Below are 18,124 nucleotides of genomic sequence, written 5' to 3'. Positions count from 1 at the left end.
AAATGGGCGCCCAGGCTGAGCGCAGGCACACTGAGCTCATGGCTGCAGTGGCAAGGATGCCTGACTCCATAGAGTCACTGGCAAGGAGTGCTCAGGAATTCGGGGCATCACAGGCCAGGAGTCTGCAACAATTCAGTGCAGCACAGGCAAGGAGTCTGCAGGACTTCGCGGCAGCACAGGCGGCTTCCAGCCAAGTGCTCAGTCGTTCCGTGCATTCACTGGCTGGTGTGATGCAGACACAGACCAGGGCCACACGGGCACTAACTGCTGCCACCCTCACTGGATCGGCCAGGCATCGACGGGGCCCTCGCCGCGTCGCAGCAGCCGGCAGTCTGTGCTTCAGCAGATTGCTGCGCATGCTGCAGTGCTGCCCCGTGCGAGTGCCAGTGTATCAGCCGACCAGGGAGTGCCTGTGCTCTGTCAGGTTGGCAGCATTCCTGCAGCCAACACTGTTACTCCTCCACTGCAGCTGCCACCACCCATAGGACAGACTGCTGCCACCCAAGCAGAGTTGGAGCAGTCAGCAGCTGGGCCCTCCAGGTCCAGAGCTGGTCCAGGCCGTCCCCCAAGGGCATCTGCCGTTTCACCATCTGACCCTCAGCAGCCTTCCCCCAGCCTTGCTGCAGCCACTGGGGTCCCATTGAGGAGGAGCTGCAGGGCGGGAAGGGGCCACTCGCGGAAGCGAGGTGGATCACCCTCGCAGGGGAAAAAGTAGAAGGTATGGCCAAATGTTTTTTTTATGTATGAGGCCGAGAAGGTTTTTTTTATATATGAAGGCCGAGACTGTTGTGTTTTTTGATATATGAAGGCCGAGACTGTTGTGTTTGCTTTTTATGAAGGCCGAGACTGTTGTGTTTGGTTTTTATGAAGACCGAGACTGTTGTGTTTGTTTTTTTTATAAAGGCCGAGGCTGTTGTGTTTGTTTTTTAGAAAGGTCATTTTTGTTTAACTGTTTTTTTCATTTCTGAAGGTTGTGACAGCCAGTTATGTCTCTGACTGTTTTTTGGGGGGTTTATCTGAATTAGTTTGTCATGCAGGAAGGGCACAGGGTTTGCACAGTAAAAAGTTTTCTTTAATCACATTGTCCATGTTTGCATTTTGAACTATTTGTTGCCTTGACCGGCTGAGGGCTTGCGGAGCGGCTCCATTCATCTTCTTTCATTGGCACAAGCCATTCCCTGAGAGGGGGCCTAGAACCGAGTTGCAATAAGCCGCCGACGGACGGCCCTTGCACTTTGTGCCTCCCTCCCGTCTTGGTGCTCCTCCTCCTCCTCCTCTGGTGGTCCTCCAATGTCTGCTGGCAGTGGCTGAGTCCTGAGGATAGCCAGGTTGTGCAGCATGCAGCACACTGCAACGAAATGGGAGACTCGCTCAGGCGAGTACTGTAGGGCTCCCCCGGAACGATCCAGACAGCGGAACCATTGCTTGAGCACGCCGATTGTGTGCTCAATGATGTTCCTGGTTGCTTGATGGCTGTCATTGTATCGCTCTTCAGCAGGAGTGCTGGGCACACGGAGCGGGGTCATCAGCCAGGTGCACAAAGGATAGCTTTTGTCCCCGAGAAGCCTTCCTCGTGGGTGAGCCTGGGCTTCGAAAATGTCTGCCACAGAAGTCTGGCACAGGATGAAGGCATTGTGGCTGCTGCCTGGAAAGCGGGCATTGACAGCTAGTATGAGCTGCCTGTGGTCACACACCAACTGGACGTTGAGCGAATGGTAGCCCTTCCGGTTGCGGTAATCCTCGGCATTCTGTAGAGGTGCCCGCAAAGCCACATGCGTGCAGTCAATGGCGCCCTGGACCATGGGGAAGCCCACTAATCCTGCAAATCCCATTGCACGCTCTTGCTGTTTGTCCAGGGTCATGGGGAAGGAGATGTACTGACGTCTCCTTCTAAAAAGGGCATTGGTCACCTAGCGGATGCAGCAATGTACCGCGAACTGGGAGATGTTGGCAATGTCCCCAGTAGCGGATTGGAAGGAGCCGGTGGCATAGAAGTTGAGAGCCACCGTCACCTTCACTGCCACCGACAGAGACGTCCTGCTCCTCAGCTGTGGCTGCAGATCTCTGCGAAGCAGGTAGCAGATCTCAGTGACCACCTCCCTTCTGAATTGCAACCTCCGAACACACTGCTCCTCAGACATGTTCAGATATGAGAACTGCTGGCAGTATACCCTGGGTGGGTAAGGCCTCCTGTGCCGACGTCTGTTGGCCCTTCTCCGTCTGGCCATGACTGGCACTCTCTCATGGCGTCTCTGAGCCCTTTGAATGCAATGCAGTAAGCCAACGTTTCCACCCATTGCAGCCCCCATTATATTTGGCGACTCAAGGCTATGGCACTGAAAGTTAAATCCAAGTGCAAAGCTGTAGCCTGAAGCCAGAAGTACCTGTGCGAGTGCTGAGTCAAACCAGAAAGCTCTCTCCCTTTGTCTCTCTCCAAATATCTGTCTCTCACACAGGAGTGGAACAAAATGGCTGCCACTTATAATGCAGGAGGAGTCCCCTTTAATTAGCGCCCCCCGCGCCCCGCAGTGACTGGGAACCGTTCCCCTCTACCAGTCGCTGGGGGCGCCAAGCGCACAGAAGGGCGGCGCCACTGAAGTTCCGGTTCGGGGCGCACCAAGGGCGTTGCACCATGAAATGACGTCAGGATCTGCACGCGCAGCTGAGCGGGTGCTGCGGTTTTGTGCCACCGCTAAATCTGGAGTGAAGTTCACGAGAGGCGCAGATCATGCCGCGCCCGGGCGCTAGCCGCTTAGCGCCCCACTTCTCCTCCTCCTAAGGCGCTAGCGGCTGGCGCTAACAACTGAATTTCTAGGCCATATTCTCTAGAGTTTAGAAGAATGAGAGGTGATCTCATTGAAACATACAAAATTCTTACAGGGTTTTACAGGGTAAATGCAGGGAGGATGTTTCCCCTGGCTAGAATCTAGAACCGGGGGTCACAGTCTCAGAATAAGGGGTCGGCCATTTAGGACTGAGATGAGGAGAAATTTCTTCACTCAAAGGGTGGTGAATCTTTGGAATTCTCTACCCCAGGGGGCTGTGGAGGCTCAGTCATTGAGTATTTTCAAAACAGAGATCGATAGATTTTTGGATATTAAGCAAATCAAGGGATATGAGGATAGTGCAGGAAAGTGGAGTTGAGGTAGAAGATCAGCCATGATCATATTGAATGGCGGAGCAGGCTCGAGGGGCCGAATGGCCTACTCCTGCTCCTATTTCTTATGTTTTTATAACATATTACATCTGCCCTAATGTGATGGTTAACTTGCTTTTTTTGTGGGAATGTGCGTTATAGTGAATCGTAACTTCATTGAATTCTAATCCAATGCAAGTTAAATATTTTCTTTTTACACATTAAATGTAATAAAACAACATTTTAAAAGTGATCAACTGCACATTTTACCATAAAAGGCATTCCAATGTAAACAAACAGAGGGTGATAGAAGAACACGCAGGACAGGAACTGGAGCCGCTAAGCAGGGTAACTGGGGCAGGCAACAGTGGCCCAGGAAGGGGGCTTGTATTGTTCTCTTAGCAATTTGGTTGATGCTCCTTTATGTGGTATGCTGCATTTTTTTCACTGAGGGGTTTGATCAAGGATATTGTTGATCTCGGCAACAACTGAATAAAAATTGCCCAGAACCTTTAGAGCATTGAAATTAAATTTCCCTACAGCAGTTACCATTCTATTATCACTTTCGAACACACTTTGGTAATTCAACCAACCGATAATTATACTGATAAACTAGCTTAAAAAATAAGGAGGGATGTCTTCAGTTTGAAAGACGCTCATTTGCAAAACGATGTTACAACTTTATCTCATCCCTGGCAGCAGCCCGACAAGGACAAAGCCTGTTCTGCGTGAACAACCCACACAATTTGCAACATGCTCTTTTGAGTGATTTCCCCAATAGCCATTGGTGGCTGTAAGAGGTGAGGTTCTGGTGCATTGTCCCATCAACAGAGACCAAGCAGTGAAGCGCTTGATTCAACACTCTGATCATTAGCTGGTTCTGAGGGATCGTTACATCTACATCACCAGCTTTCGAGCAGAATGGGCACTGGCCACACACCAATCCTCCTGACATCTCGCTGTCTGACAAAATACTCACAAGTGATAACCACTTCAAAGAGATAGAAGGTGGGTTAACATAATCACACGATGTTTTAGTAAAGGGAGGGTACAGTATCTTTTGTAGGAGAGGAGCTTTTTTGGTCATACTTACTGTCGAGGCTGATATGTTGCACGAGTGAGCAAAGACGATTTTACAAAAATATAGTAAATGAATCAGATTTTGTGGCAGAGCTACAAGATTTTATTCCAAGTTAATTAGGTGTGCACCATGAACGTGTGCTCTTTCTGCATTTTCCTACCTTACAACAGTGACTACACTTCAAAAGTACTTTATTGGCTGTGAAGCGCTTTGGGATGTCCTGAGGTGGTGAAAGGCGCAATAGAAATGCAAATTTTTCTTTATCTGTATTATAGTTCAACACTCCATTTGCTTTATTGAGTGGTGTTCTGGAATGACTGCAACATATTAAAGAAAAGAAAGACTTGCATTTATACAGCACCTTTCACGACCTCAGGAAGTTCCAAAGCACTTTACAACCAATGAAGTACTTTTTTAAGTGCAGTCACTGTTGTAATGTAGGAAACGCGGCAGCTAATTCGCGCACAGCAAGCTCCCACACACAGCAATGTGATAATGACCAGTTAATCTGCTTTTTTAGTGATGTTGGTTGAGAGATAAGTATTGGCCAGGACCGTGGAGAACGCCATTGCTCTTCTTCGAAATAGTGACATGGGATCTTTCACGTCCACCTCGGTTTAACGTCCCATCCGAAAGATGGCCCCTCCGAGCTGGGCTGTGAAGCTATCCATGATGAAATATCCTGCCAACGAGTGGTCAGAGAGGCATGGAATGCTGGTTCTGGTCTCACCAGGTATTAGTATGCTTCTTTGGCTGCACCTTTCATAACCCTGACCTCTACCGCATGGGAACACCACCAACTCCAAGTTACCCTTCAAGTCATACACCATCCTGACTTGTATACATATTGCCATTCCTTCATCGTCGCATTCCCTACCTAACAGCACTGTGGGAGCACCTTCACCATACAGACTGCAGCGTTTCAAGAAGGCGGCCCACGACCACCTTCTTGGGATGGGCAATAAATGCCATCTTTGCCAGCGATGCCCATATTCCAAGAATTAATTAAAAAAGAAAACACACCTTGTTGTCATTCCCACTGGTCTACACCTTTCACTTACACACCAAAACGCTGATGTAAAAGTATGAAGACCGTTGTCTGCACATGCACAGCTTTGTAATTATGGGTGGCAAACAGATCTAAGGGAAAGTTAATGTTTATGATGCTTGCATTCCTTTTAAAACATTACAAGACTGGTCATCAGCAAAAGAGATGATGTGCAGAAGTAGACGGAGCAATTTTCTCCATAAACAGTTTTTGTGCACCTTAGATTGAAAATAATCAATATGCTTTTCAGAGATGAGGCAGAATAAATCAGTACCTTCCTTGTCAGAAGCTTTTATTTTCCATAATGAAAATAAATCCAAGCAATTGAGAGAAAACATATCAGCGGAACAATTTATCTTAATCATCAGTTTATTCAATTCAATCTTTAAAGGAAAGGGCCTTTCACTGGCAATGTTTGAGATCTTGAGCTGAGGTGCGTGGGCATCTGGAGGCAGCAAATTAAACCAAAAGTGGTGGGTGAGTTGTTGAGGTAAACTACAGGACTAGGACTAAGAAAGAAAGGAAGGGAAAGGAAAAGGGCAAGGGAAATACGTGCATTTATATAGCGCCTTTCATGACCTCAGGACGTCCCAAAGTGCTTAACAGTCAATGAAATACGTTTGAAGTGTAGTCAGTGTTGTAATGTAGGAAACGCGGCAGTCAATTTACACACAGCAAGATCCCAGAAACAGCCATGTGATAATCACTAGATAATCTGATTGAGTGATGTTGGTTGAGGGATAAATATTGGCCAGGCCAGGACACCGGGGAAAAGTCCCCTGCTCTTCTTTGAAATAGTGCCATAGGATCTTTTAGGTCCACTTGAGAGAGCAGACAGATTTTGTGCTAAGTCTCCAGCCTGTCAATTTGCCAAATGTTGGGCAGGAAACGGAAGAAAAAAATTGTAATAGTGTCTGCCATTAAATTCGGCAGGACCTCCGCGTCCCTGGCCTTACCTCACGCTACCGAGCTCCCCCACGTCCTCCTCACCTCCCCGTAAATATCGGGGCCATTGAGGCAGAGATAGAGACAGAATAGAGAGACAGATACAGGAAAGAGATACAGAGATAGATAGAAGAGAGAAACAGGAGAGTGACAGACAGGAGAAAGAGTAAAAGACAGAAATGAGAGAAAGACAGATAAAAAAAATTAATACCTTTAATATATTAATTGTGATAAGCTTTACTTTCTGTTGTCAAGCAGAGAGCAAAACAGAAATGCGCTCACACCGCAGTCTTCTGTTTTCATACTCATTCCCATTACTGCTGCCTCTACTTGAACTTAATGAAGTTAAACAATCTGAATATTTATGGTGGCAACCTAACTGCTTAAGATTTGTTTTGGATGGAAATTCATTATTGTAGATCCTTCAATATTTATATTTCCCATGCGATTCTTGGCTTCTCATATAACAGCTATTTGTTTAACTCCAAACACGGAAACATAGAAATGACAGCACAGGGGGAGGCAATTCAGCCCATTATACCTCCAGCTCCAGCTCCAGCTCTTCAAGTGGAACTATCCACTCCAATTCAGCCCATTATACCTCCAGCTCCAGCTCTTCAAGTGGAACTATCCACTCCAATTCAGCCCATTATACCTCCAGCTCCAGCTCCAGCTCTTCAAGTGGAACTATCCACTCCAATTCAGCCCATTATACCTCCAGCTCCAGCTCCAGCTCTTCAAGTGGAACTATCCACTCCAATTCAGCCCATTATACCTCCAGCTCCAGCTCCAGCTCTTCAAGTGGAACTATCCACTCCAATCCCATTTCCCTGCAGTTCCTTTTCAAATACTTGTCCAATTTGATTTTAAATGATGTTATTGCATCTGTCTTCATTCTCAAGGCAAAGTATTCAAATAACACTGCCTAAAAATATTTCTTCTAACTTCCCCTCCGATTTTTCTGTGATAATCCTCAGTCTGTGCCCCCTTGTTACTGATTCACCAGTCAGTAGAAACAATCTTTCAAGATTTACCCTCTCAAAACCTTTTGTAATTTTGTAAACTTCTATTAGATACTCTCCTTAACCTTCTCTATTCCATTGTAAAAGCCCCAATTTTTCCAAGCCTTTCTTTATAACAATAATCTCTTATTCCTCTGTATTTTTCTAGTGAAGTTCCATTGAGAGTCTTACCATTCAGTTCAGTCTAAAACGTTATTACTTCACATTTCTCAGCACTGAACTGCATCTACCGCCTATCAACCTGTTGATGTCTTCCAGCAGTCTCTTTATCTATAAGCTTTAATTTCCTCAAAACATTTAATTAAATTGCTGAAGCATAACCTACTCTTAACACACTGACTGTCCCTGGTTCGCCCATACTTCTCCAAGTGTCCACTAATTTCATTCAGTATTATGAACACTAGATGTGTGCCCACACTGAGCTAAGACAAACTGGTCTATCATTTCCTGGCTTATCCTTTTCTTCTTCCTTGATGTCAGCCGTGGCTCAGTGGCAGCACTCTCGCCTCTGAGTCAGAAGGTCACTCACTGGTTCAAGTCCCACTCCAGAGACTTGAGCCCATAATCAATGCTGCCACTCCAGTACAGTACTGAGGGAGTGCTGCACTGTCGGAGGTGCCATCTTTCAGATGAGATGTTAAACTAAGGCCCCGTCTGCCCTCTCAGGTGGATGTAAGAGATCCGACGGCACTATTAGAAGACCAGGGGAGTTCTCCCCGGTGTCCAGGCCCTAATTCTCTTTCCTTTTTTCTGCTCCTCTGTACTACTCTTAAGTGTTCTTTTAACTGCCTCTTGTTCCCCTATTTCATGCAACATTCGCCACTCAGATTATATGGGCAAGGCAACACAAGTTATTAGTCACTACAGAAGCCTCCTAGTTGCTCCCTTCCTTCTGATTTACATTTGCATTTACGAGACATAATCCAAGTCCCAAGTGCCATTATATGCTCATATCTGCAGTCAAAATAAAAAAGGAACGTTAGTCATTGCAGTAATTCTCATTTCTGGACAGGATATTCTGACTTAGATTGGAATCAGCCACTTCCACTCCAATGCATTGCTTTACAACTTATTTCAGACCAATGGTTTTTAGAACTCAAACTATTCCTGTCATGCGATGAGCCACTGCACTTTTAGACTTTCGCTGTAGATTTAGACCATACAGCGAAAGACAGGAGTTACTATGGGGAGCAATATTCCAGTTGTTTGCAATGAGAGTTAGCAACCCTAGGGCAGTCGTGGCAGGGACTGTAACCCAGCGAGTATCAGTGTCTTTAGGAGAGGAAGAAAGAAAGGGAAGAAAATGGTAGGAAAGGAAAGAGCACTTTATGATATTCAGTACAACTGCTGCTCAGAGACCAATTATATATCAGCGTGCAGAGATTTACAATCAGACCTTGTGGCAAGAAATTCAGCCATCTCATTCCTCCCTTAACACTCCCCAGGTTCAGGCTCTGTTAAAGTCTAAAGATTCCTGTTGCTCATTAGACAAATGCTGTTATAAGAATCCTACAGTCTGTTAAACTGATTGGAAAGCCCCACCCCGCATCATTTGCAATGAATTACAACATGCCTCTGCGTACACCGAGTACATGACCCATCATTATTTTAGTGCTTCTCCCGAATGTTGAGCGCACTCAAAACGCTGCAGGTAAGATTCAAAGATCCCAGCCACCAATCAGGTCAGAATGCTGGCCCGTGGCCTGATGAGTAAAGGTGCTGGTTGCTGCAGTACAGCACCATACAGACCAGAAGGCCCCAAGTTCTGCAGCTCAACACAGAAGAAATGGTTCCATCTAAGACAACTGTAACCCGGACAGATGTCTCACAAATTTTATTCTGGCGGGTGCTGGAGAAGTTGTACTTTGGACCACCCTGCAAGACACATATTTCTCTCAGCCTCCAAACGTTTCGAAGTGCAGTCCCCACCGCTTGTACCACCCATGTTTATGACGGGCAACCATCTACACCAGGCGATTTCCCATAACCCTTTATAATTACCATAAGAGCCAATTATAAAGGCCCCTCTTACAGCATATTAAACGGGCCAACTATTTCAGGCAGACTCGGCTCTTCAATAAGCTCTTCATTAAAGTGTGATTACCTTAACCTACCGTATTTACCAGTTTAAAAGCTCTGCAAAGCAAACTTTTGTTCTTCTGGTTCTGAGTACATGCAACATCTTTCACCTGCATTTAACTATGGGTTTTCAAACTCCTTTGAAGGGGTAGTGCAAACCTAAAAATAGACAATTAACTGCTTGAATGTGGAACTCTTATTATCAGATTATTGCGGTGCCATTTCCTTCAAAACAAACATTTTTGTTGCATCTAGCCACACTTCATAGACGCCAGTTAAAATTACTTCACAGGTCTTTTATTTTACTGGCATATGTTACTCCTTCTTTATTTAAAGGAAGAAAGAACTTGCATTTATATAGCACCTTTCACAACCTCAGGACGTCCCAAAGCATTTCACAGCCAATTAAGTACTTTTGAAGTGTGGTTACTGTTGTAATGTAGGAAACATGGCAACCAATTTGTGCATAGCAAGATCCAACAAACAGCAATGAGGTAATGACCAAATCATCTGTTTTTTAGTGATGTTGGTTGAGATGAGTGCTATCACTGAGCCACTGCTGACACCCTCAGTATGGCTAATTTGAAGCAGAAAACCAATCTTTTTCGAAATACCAGTTATTTTGTCCACCGCGTATAGCGGGCAAATCGTGCTAATACCAATGCGTCCATGATAAGTGGTGGGGACGGTAATGGGCTGAAGGACATTTAACTAAGTGGTATGTGTATATACTGTGTCACCACATTTAGGTGAGTCTATCGGAGTCCTGACACAGAATTAAATTAATGCACGATGCAGGAACTCTGCTCTACAATTCGTCCTTTTGCCCCCCAAGACTTCTCGTGTTCATAGTTAGATGGCAGGTTCCATAAGCAGGCTGCTCCTCCTGCTGTGAGTTGGAAGTTGCGTCTTGACTCACTGCTGTGAATGGGATAGTGTCTTTGGTTTAACTGTATACTCCCAATCCCAGTAAACTGCTTACTGGAGAATACATGGGGTTCCCACCTTGATCTCCCTCCACCTTCTGAGGCAGAAAATATCACCCGACCAATGAATACAGCCTTTTGCCATTTGGCCAGATTTATTTACAGGACAAATAATACACAGAAGCAAAGAGACAGTAAGCAGTACAATACTTCAATTAATAGAAGGAGGATCCATTCACAAGGGGTTAATATATCCTTTTCCGAATGCAGTTTCTAAAGACTCCGAAAAATAACAGGGCCTTTGAAGGGAAGAGTTAAGTTTTTCTCGTTAGTAAACCTTCAAAATGTGACATTATAGGCGGACAGAATGAGTTCTAGCTTGCTAATGTGTTAAATTGCTTCTCCGCTAGAATTAAAAACTACAGGAAAATCCTTAAATTCCTATATAGTTTAAGGGCCTCTGAACCCAGTGCTGTCAATCACTCACGATCAAAGGCCCAATAGGTAGGGATTATTGCAGGGAATGCTAATGAGCAATTACTCATGTCACCTGGGTCCTGAAGACCTGTGAATGCCCCAACAGCGCACAATTCAATTTGTACCAAGATCAAAGTCCTCTTGAAATAACAACAGAAAATGCTGGAAATAATCAGCAGGCCAGGCAGCATCCGTGGAGAGAGAAACAGAGTTAATGTTTCAGGTCTGGGACCCTTCATCAGAACTGGAAAAAGCTGGAGATGTAACAGATATTAAGCAGGTGCAGAGACCGGGGGGGGGGGGGGGGGGGGGGGAGGAGGAAGGAATTGAAAGAACTTGCTGTGAAAATGTTGCAAATGGGAATGGCAAAATCATACTGCATGAAAACTGGGGGCAGGGGTTGTTGTCTGAAATTGTTGAACTCTATGTTGAGTCCAGCAGGCTGTAAAGTGCCTAATCGAAAGATGAGGCGCTGTTCCTCGAGCTTACGTTGAGCTTCATTAGAACAATGTAATAGGCCGAGGACAGAGAGATCAGAGTGGGAGTGAAGTGGAGAATTAAAGTGACAGGCGACCGGAAGCTCAGGGTCACCCTTACGGACTGAACGGAGGTGTTCCGCAAAGCGGTCGCCCAATCTGCATTTGGTCTTCCCAATGTAGAGGAGACTGCATCGTGAGCAGCAAATGCAGTATATTAAATTGCAAGAAGTACAAGTAAATCGCTGTTTCACCTGGAAGGGGTGTTTGGGGCCCTGGACAGTGGGAAATGGGGAGGTATAAGGGCATGTGTTGCATCTCCTGCGCTTGCACGGGAAGGTGCCAGGAGAAGGAGAAGGGCTGTTGGGGGTGATTGAGGAGTGGACCAGGGTGTCGCGGAGGGAGCGGTCCCTTCGGAATGCTGAAAGGGGAGGTGAGGGGACGATGTGTTTGGTGGTGGGATCACGTTGGAGGTGGCGGAAATGGCGGAGGATGATCCGTTGAATGCGGAGGCTGGTGGGGTGAAAGGTGAGGACAAGGGGAACCCTATCGTGGTTCCGGGAGGGAGGGGCAGGGGTGAGTGCAGAAGTGCGGGAAATAGAACGGACACGGTCAAGGGCCGTGTCAACCACAGTGGAGGGGAATCCTCGGTTGAGGAAAAAGGAAGACATGTCGGAAGCACTGGTATGGAAGGTGGCATCGTCAGAACAGACGCGGCGGAGACGGAGAAACTGGGAGAATGGAATAGAGTCCTTACAGGAAGCGGGGTGGGAGGAAGTGTAGTCCAGGTAGCGGTGGGCTTGTAGTGGATGTTTGTCGAAAGCCGATCGCCAGAAATGGAGACGGAGAAGTCAAGGAAGGGAAGGGAAGAGTCGGACATGTGAAGGTGAGGGAAGGGTGGAAATTAGAAGTAAAGTGAATGAACTTACCGAGTTCAGGGCGAGAGCAGGAAACGGCACCAATACAGTCATCGATGTACCGGAAAAAGAGGTGAGGGAGGGAACCTGAGTAGGACTGGAACAAAGAATGTTCCACATATCCCATGAACAGGCAGGCATAGCTAGGGCCCATGCGGGTTCCCATAGCAACACCTTTAATTTGGAGGAAGTGAGTGGAGTCAAAGGAGAAGTTGTTCACCTGCTTAAAATCTGTTACATTTCCAGCTTTTTCCAGTTCTGATGAAGGGTCCCAGACCTGAAACGTTAACTCTGTTTCTCTCTCCACGGATGCTGCCTGGTCTGCTGAGTATTTCCAGCATTTTCTGTTGTTATTTCAGATTTCCAGCATCCTCAGTATTTTGCTATTATCAAAGTCCTCTTGACTTGATTCATCTCCCAATCAATCAATCTTGCCTGGTTCACGCAGACAGCCTGACCCTCATCCTCCATTTTAAACCGTAGTGCGGGAAGATAGCTTCCTTTTAAACTCTGGCTAATTTAATTTTAAAAAAACGTCTGAAATAAAGGTGCATTTTGCCTGTTCGTCACATTCTCACACGGCAAATAATGGTGAATTGTCTGCTTGAACTTCCTACATCACGAGATAGAGGTGACTGCATTTTCTGAGGCGTGTAGCTATTCAGCAGATTCCCCATTAGGAGTGATTTGATATAAATAATGTACCATCTGCAAATAGGCCTGATATGCGAGATATAAAACTGAAAGTCAAGCCCGTCAGTCACTTGTCAATTCGCAGTCAGTCAGACGAACCTTAACGTGGCTACAAAGTACACACACACCTACCACTAATGAAATGTCTATCAGCCACATTCCCTTCCAAATGTTGGGAGAGAATAATGCAAAGAGTGTGGGAAAATATTCCAGTGCGCTTTGCTACGTCCCTGGCACATACAGAGTCTGGGTAGTGTAATTAGTGGGATTGATTGATTGATTGATTTAATTTAATTGCAATTAATTAAAGGGTAAGTCATGGCAGGACAGCCCGGCCATGTGGTATGCTCCTCCTGCGATATGTGGGAACTCAGGGACACTTCCTGTGTCCCTGACAACTACGTGTGCAGGAAGTGCATCCAGCTGCAGCTACTGACAGACCGCATTGTGGCACTGGAGCTGCGATTGGATGCATACTGGAGCGTTCACGATGCTTGGGACATCGTGAATAGCACGTTTACGGAGTTGGACACACCGCAGGTAGAGATTGGACAGGCAGAAATGGAAGGGGTGTCCAACAGGCAGAGTACTAGGCGCAGGCAGGTAGTGCAGGGGTCCCCTGTGGACATCCCCCTCTCAAACAGATACACCACTTTGAGTACTGTTGGGGGGGATGGCTTATCAGAGGAAAGCAGCAGCAGCCAACTTCCTGGCACCAGGGGTAGCTCTGCTGCACAGGACGGGAGGAAAAAGAGGGGTAGAGCTATAGTAATAGGGGATTCTATTGTAAGGGGAATAGATAGGCGTTTCTCCGGCCGCAAACGAGTCTCCAGGATGGTGTGTTGCCTCCCTGGTGCAAGGGTCAAGGATGTCTCAGAGCGGCTGCAGAACATCTTGGAAGGGGAGGGTGAACAGCCAGTTGTCGTGGTGCATATAGGCACCAACGATATAGGTAAAAAGTGGGATGAGGTCCTAAAAGCGGAATATAGGGAGTTAGGAGGTAAATTAAAAAATAGGACCTCAAAAGGTAGTAATCTCAGGATTGCTACCAGTGCCATGTGCTAGTCAGAGTAGAAATAGAAGGATATTTCAGATGAATACGCGGCTAGAGGAATGGTGCAAGGGGGAGGGATTCAAGTTCCTGGGACATTGGAACCGGTTCTGGGGGAGGTGGGACCAGTTCAACCCGGATGGTTTGCACCTGGGCAAGGCTGGAACCGATGTCCTAGGGGGAGTGTTTGCTAGTGCTCTGGGGGAGGGTTTAAACTAAAATGGCAGGGGGTTGGGAACCTGAGCAGGGAGACAGAGGAAAGGGAAACAAGGATAAAAGCAAAAGATAGGAAGGAGAAAAACAAAAGTGGCAGTCAGAGAAATCAACGGTTTAAATCAAACGTGGCCACAGTAAATAATAATTCTAATAGGTCTAAGAGCGTTAAAAAGACAAGCCTGAAGGCTTTGTGTCTTAATGCGAGGAGCATTCATAATAAGGTGGATGAATTAGCTGCGCAAATAGATGTAAATGAATATGATTTGATTGGGATTACGGAAACGTTGTTCAAGGATGGCCAAGGCTGGTAACTCAACATCCAGGGGTATTCGATATTCAGGAAAGATAGGCAAAAAGGAAAGGGAGGTTGGACAGGCAGAAAGGTAAGGGGTGTCCAACAGGCAGAGTACTAGGCGCAAGCAGGTAGTGCAGGGGTCCCCTGTGGACATCCCCCTCTCAAACAGATACACCACTTTGAGTACTGTCGGGGGGGATGGCTTATCAGAGGAAAGCAGCAGCAGCCAACTTCCTGGCACCAGGGGTGGTTCTGCTGCACAGGACGGGAGGAAAAAGAGGGGTAGAGCTACAGTAATAGGGGATTCTATTGTAAGGGGAATAGATAGGCATTTCTCCGGCCGCAAACGAGACTCCAGGATGGTGTGTTGCCTCCCTGGTGCAAGGGATTAACACAATTGTAAGGAAGGATGTTAGCTCTGATGATGTGGAATCTGTATGGGTAGAATTGAGAAATACCAAGGGGCAGAAAACGTTAGTGGGAGTGGTATATAGACCTCCAGACAGTAATGCAGAGGTTGGAGATGGCATTAAAAGGGAAATTAAAGAAGCGTGCAATAAGGGCACAGCAGTCATCATGGGTGACTTTAATCTACATATAGATTGGGCTAACTAAATTAGTAACAATACTGTGGAGGAGGAATTCCTGGAGTGTTTACGGGATGGTTTCCTGGACCAATATGTCGCGGAACCAACCAGAGATCAGGCCATCTTAGACTGGGTATTATGTAACGAGAAAGGATTAATTAGCAATCTTGTTGTACGAGGCCCCTTGGGTCGGAGCGATCATAATATGATCGAATTCTTCATTAAGATGGAGAATGAAGTAGTTGACTCAGAGACTAGGGTCCTAAATTTAAATAAAGGAAACTACGATGGTCTGAGGCGTGAGTTGGGTAGGATTGATTGGGGAATGTCACTCAAAGGGTTGACGGTGGATAGGCAATGGCAAACATTCATAGACTGAATGGATGAACTACGGAATTTGTTCATCCCAGTTTGGCATAAAAATAAAACAAAAAAGGTGACTCAACCATGGCTAAAAGGGAAATTAGGGATAGCATAAGATCCAAGGAGAGGACATATAAATTGGCCAGAAAAAGCAATAATCCTGAGGATTGGGAGCAGTTTAGGATTCAACAAAGGAGGACAAAGGGATTAATTAAGAAGGGGAAAATAGAATATGAGAGTAAGCTTGCAGGGAACATAAAAACTGACTGTAAAAGCTTTTATAGATGTGTGAAGAGAAAATGCTTGGTGAAGTCAAGCGTAGGTCCCTTGCAGTCAGAATCAGGGGAATTTATAATGGGGAACAAAGAAATGGCAGACCAACTAAATACATATTTTGGTTCTGTCTTCACAAAGGAGGACACAAATAACCTCCCAGAGATGCCGGGGAACATAGGGTCTGATGAAAGGGTGGAACTGAAAGAAATCAGTATTTGTAGGGAAATGGCGTTAGGAAAATTGATGGGACTGAAGGCCGATAAATCCCCAGGGCATGATGGTCTAGATCCCAGGGTACTTAAGGAAGTGGCCCAAGAAATAGCAGATGCATTGCTGGTCATCTTCCAGAACCCGACAGACTCTGGAACAGTACCCATGGATTGGAGGGTAGCTAATGTTACCCCACTATTCAAAAAAGGTGGTAGAGAAAAAGCGAGGAATTATAGACCGGTAAGCCTGACATTGGTAGTGGGGAAAATGCTAGAGTCCATTATAAAAGATGTAATAGCAGAGCACTTGGAAAGCAGTGACAGGATCGGACAAAGTCAACATGGATTTACAAAAGGTAAATCGTGCTTGACTAATCTACTGGAATTTTTTGAGGATGTAACTGGTAAAATAGATAAGGGAGAACCAGTGGATGTGGTGTATTTGGACTTTCAGAAGGCTTTCGATAAGGTCCCGCATAAGAGATTAGCGTGCAAAATTAAGGCACGTGGAATTGGGGGCAAGGTATTGACTTGGATAGAGAACTGGTTGGCGGATAGAAAGCAAAGAGTTGGAATAAACAGGTCGTTTTCCGAGTGGCAGGCAGTGACTAGTGGGGTACCGCAAGGATCGGTCCTAGGACCCCAGCTGTTCACAATATATATTAATGATCTGGACGAGGGAATTGGATGTAATATCTCCAAATTTGCAGACGACACAAAGCTGGGTAGGAGGGTAAGCTGTGAGGAGGATGTCGTGAAACTCCAGTACGATTTGGACAGGTTGGGTGATTGGGCAGAAATATGGCAAATGCACTATAATGTGGATAAATGTGAGGTTATCCACTTTGGTGGCAAAAACAGGAAGGCAGATTATTATTTGAATGGCAATAGATTGGGAGAAGGGGAAGTGCAGTGCAAAGAGACCTGGGTGTTCTTGTGTACCAGTCGCTGAAGGTAAGCATGCAGGTGCAGCAGGCGGTTAAGAAGGCAAAAGGTATGTTGGCCTTCGTAGCAAGAGGGTTCGAGTACAGGAACAAGGATGTCTTGCTGCAATTATACAGGGCCTTGGTGAGACCGCACCTTGAGTACTGTGTGCAGTTTTGGTGGCCTTATCTGAGGAAGGACGTTCTTGCCATGGAAGGAGTGCAGCGAAGATTCACCAAGCTGATACCTGGGATGGCAGGAATGACGTATGAGGAGAGATTGTGTCGACTGGCCTTATACTCACTGGAGTTCAGAAGATTGAGAGGGGATCTCATCGAAACCTATAAAATTCTGTCAGGCCTGGACAGACTAAATGCAGGAAGGGTGTTTCCGATGGCCGGGGAGTCCAGAACCAGGGGTCATAGTCTAAGGATAAGGGGTAAGCCATTTAGGACTGAGATGAGGAGGAATTTCTTCACCCAGAGAGTGGTGAACCTGTGGAATTCTCTGCCACAGAGGGCGGTGGAGGCCAGTTCATTAAATATATTCAAGAAGGAGTTGGATATATTTCTTAAGGCTGAAGGGATCAAGGGATATGGGGAGAAGGCAGGGACAGGGTACTGAATTTGGATGATCAGCCATGATCTCATTGAATGGCGGAGCAGGCTCGAGGGGCTGAATGGCCTACTCCTGCTCCTATCTTCTATGTTTCTATGTTTCTATGTAATACAGCAACAACTTGCATTTATATAGTGCCTTTAACATAGTAAAGCATCCCTGGGAGCTTCACAGGAGTGTTATCAGACAAGATTTGACACAGAGCCACAGAGGAGATATTAGGACAGGTGACCAAAAGCTTGGTCAAAGAGGTAGGTTTTAAGGAGCGTTTTAGTAAAGAGAGAGAGGTAGAGAGGTTTAGGGAAGGAATTCCAGAGCTTGGGGCCCAAACAGCTGAAGGCATGGCCGCTAATAGTGGGACGAAGGAAATTGGGGATGTGCAAGAGGCCAGAATCGGAGGACCGCAGAGATCTCGGAGGGCTGCTGCGCTGAAGGAGGTTACAGCAATAAGGAGGGGCGAGGCCATGGAGGGATTTGAACATGAGGGCGAGAATTTTAAATTCGAGGCATTGCCGAACTGGGAGCCAATGTAGGTCAGCAAGCACAGGGGTGATCAACTTTCTGTATTTGATCAGGAAATAAAAAAAATGCATGGTCTTAAGAATGTAATTGTAACTATCAGCAAGGACAACTTCAGAAATAAAATGATCAAACTCAATCAGCATTTATACAGATGAATATTGTTAAGTTCAGTTGCAGCTTATCAGATATACTATGTGGGGATTCCTAAGCCACAGAACAATGAACTACATCCACACCAAAACAACATGGGGGATACAAATATT

At 46.1% G+C, this 18,124-nt stretch overlaps 1 protein-coding gene across 1 annotated transcript in view; it reads left to right on the top strand.

The window, feature by feature from the left end:
• The first annotated feature begins 8,856 nt into the window (after positions 1–8,856).
• The window catches only part of LOC147116219 (L-fucose kinase-like), a 56,167-nt gene continuing 46,899 nt past the window's right edge, over positions 8,857–18,124 (top strand). The window contains exon 1 of the mRNA XM_085992022.1: positions 8,857–8,883. Coding sequence (XP_085848148.1) covers positions 8,857–8,883 — 27 coding nt within the window. The remainder of the gene's footprint in view (positions 8,884–18,124) is intronic.

The sequence above is a fragment of the Somniosus microcephalus genome, chromosome 6 (assembly GCF_052327205.1).
Source record: "Somniosus microcephalus isolate GS21.2 chromosome 6, FLI_Smic_1.0, whole genome shotgun sequence".
NCBI classification, from domain to species: domain Eukaryota; kingdom Metazoa; phylum Chordata; class Chondrichthyes; order Squaliformes; family Somniosidae; genus Somniosus; species Somniosus microcephalus.
The sequence above is the reverse complement of the archived record's forward strand: the minus strand, read 5'-3'. Positions and strand labels throughout refer to the sequence as shown.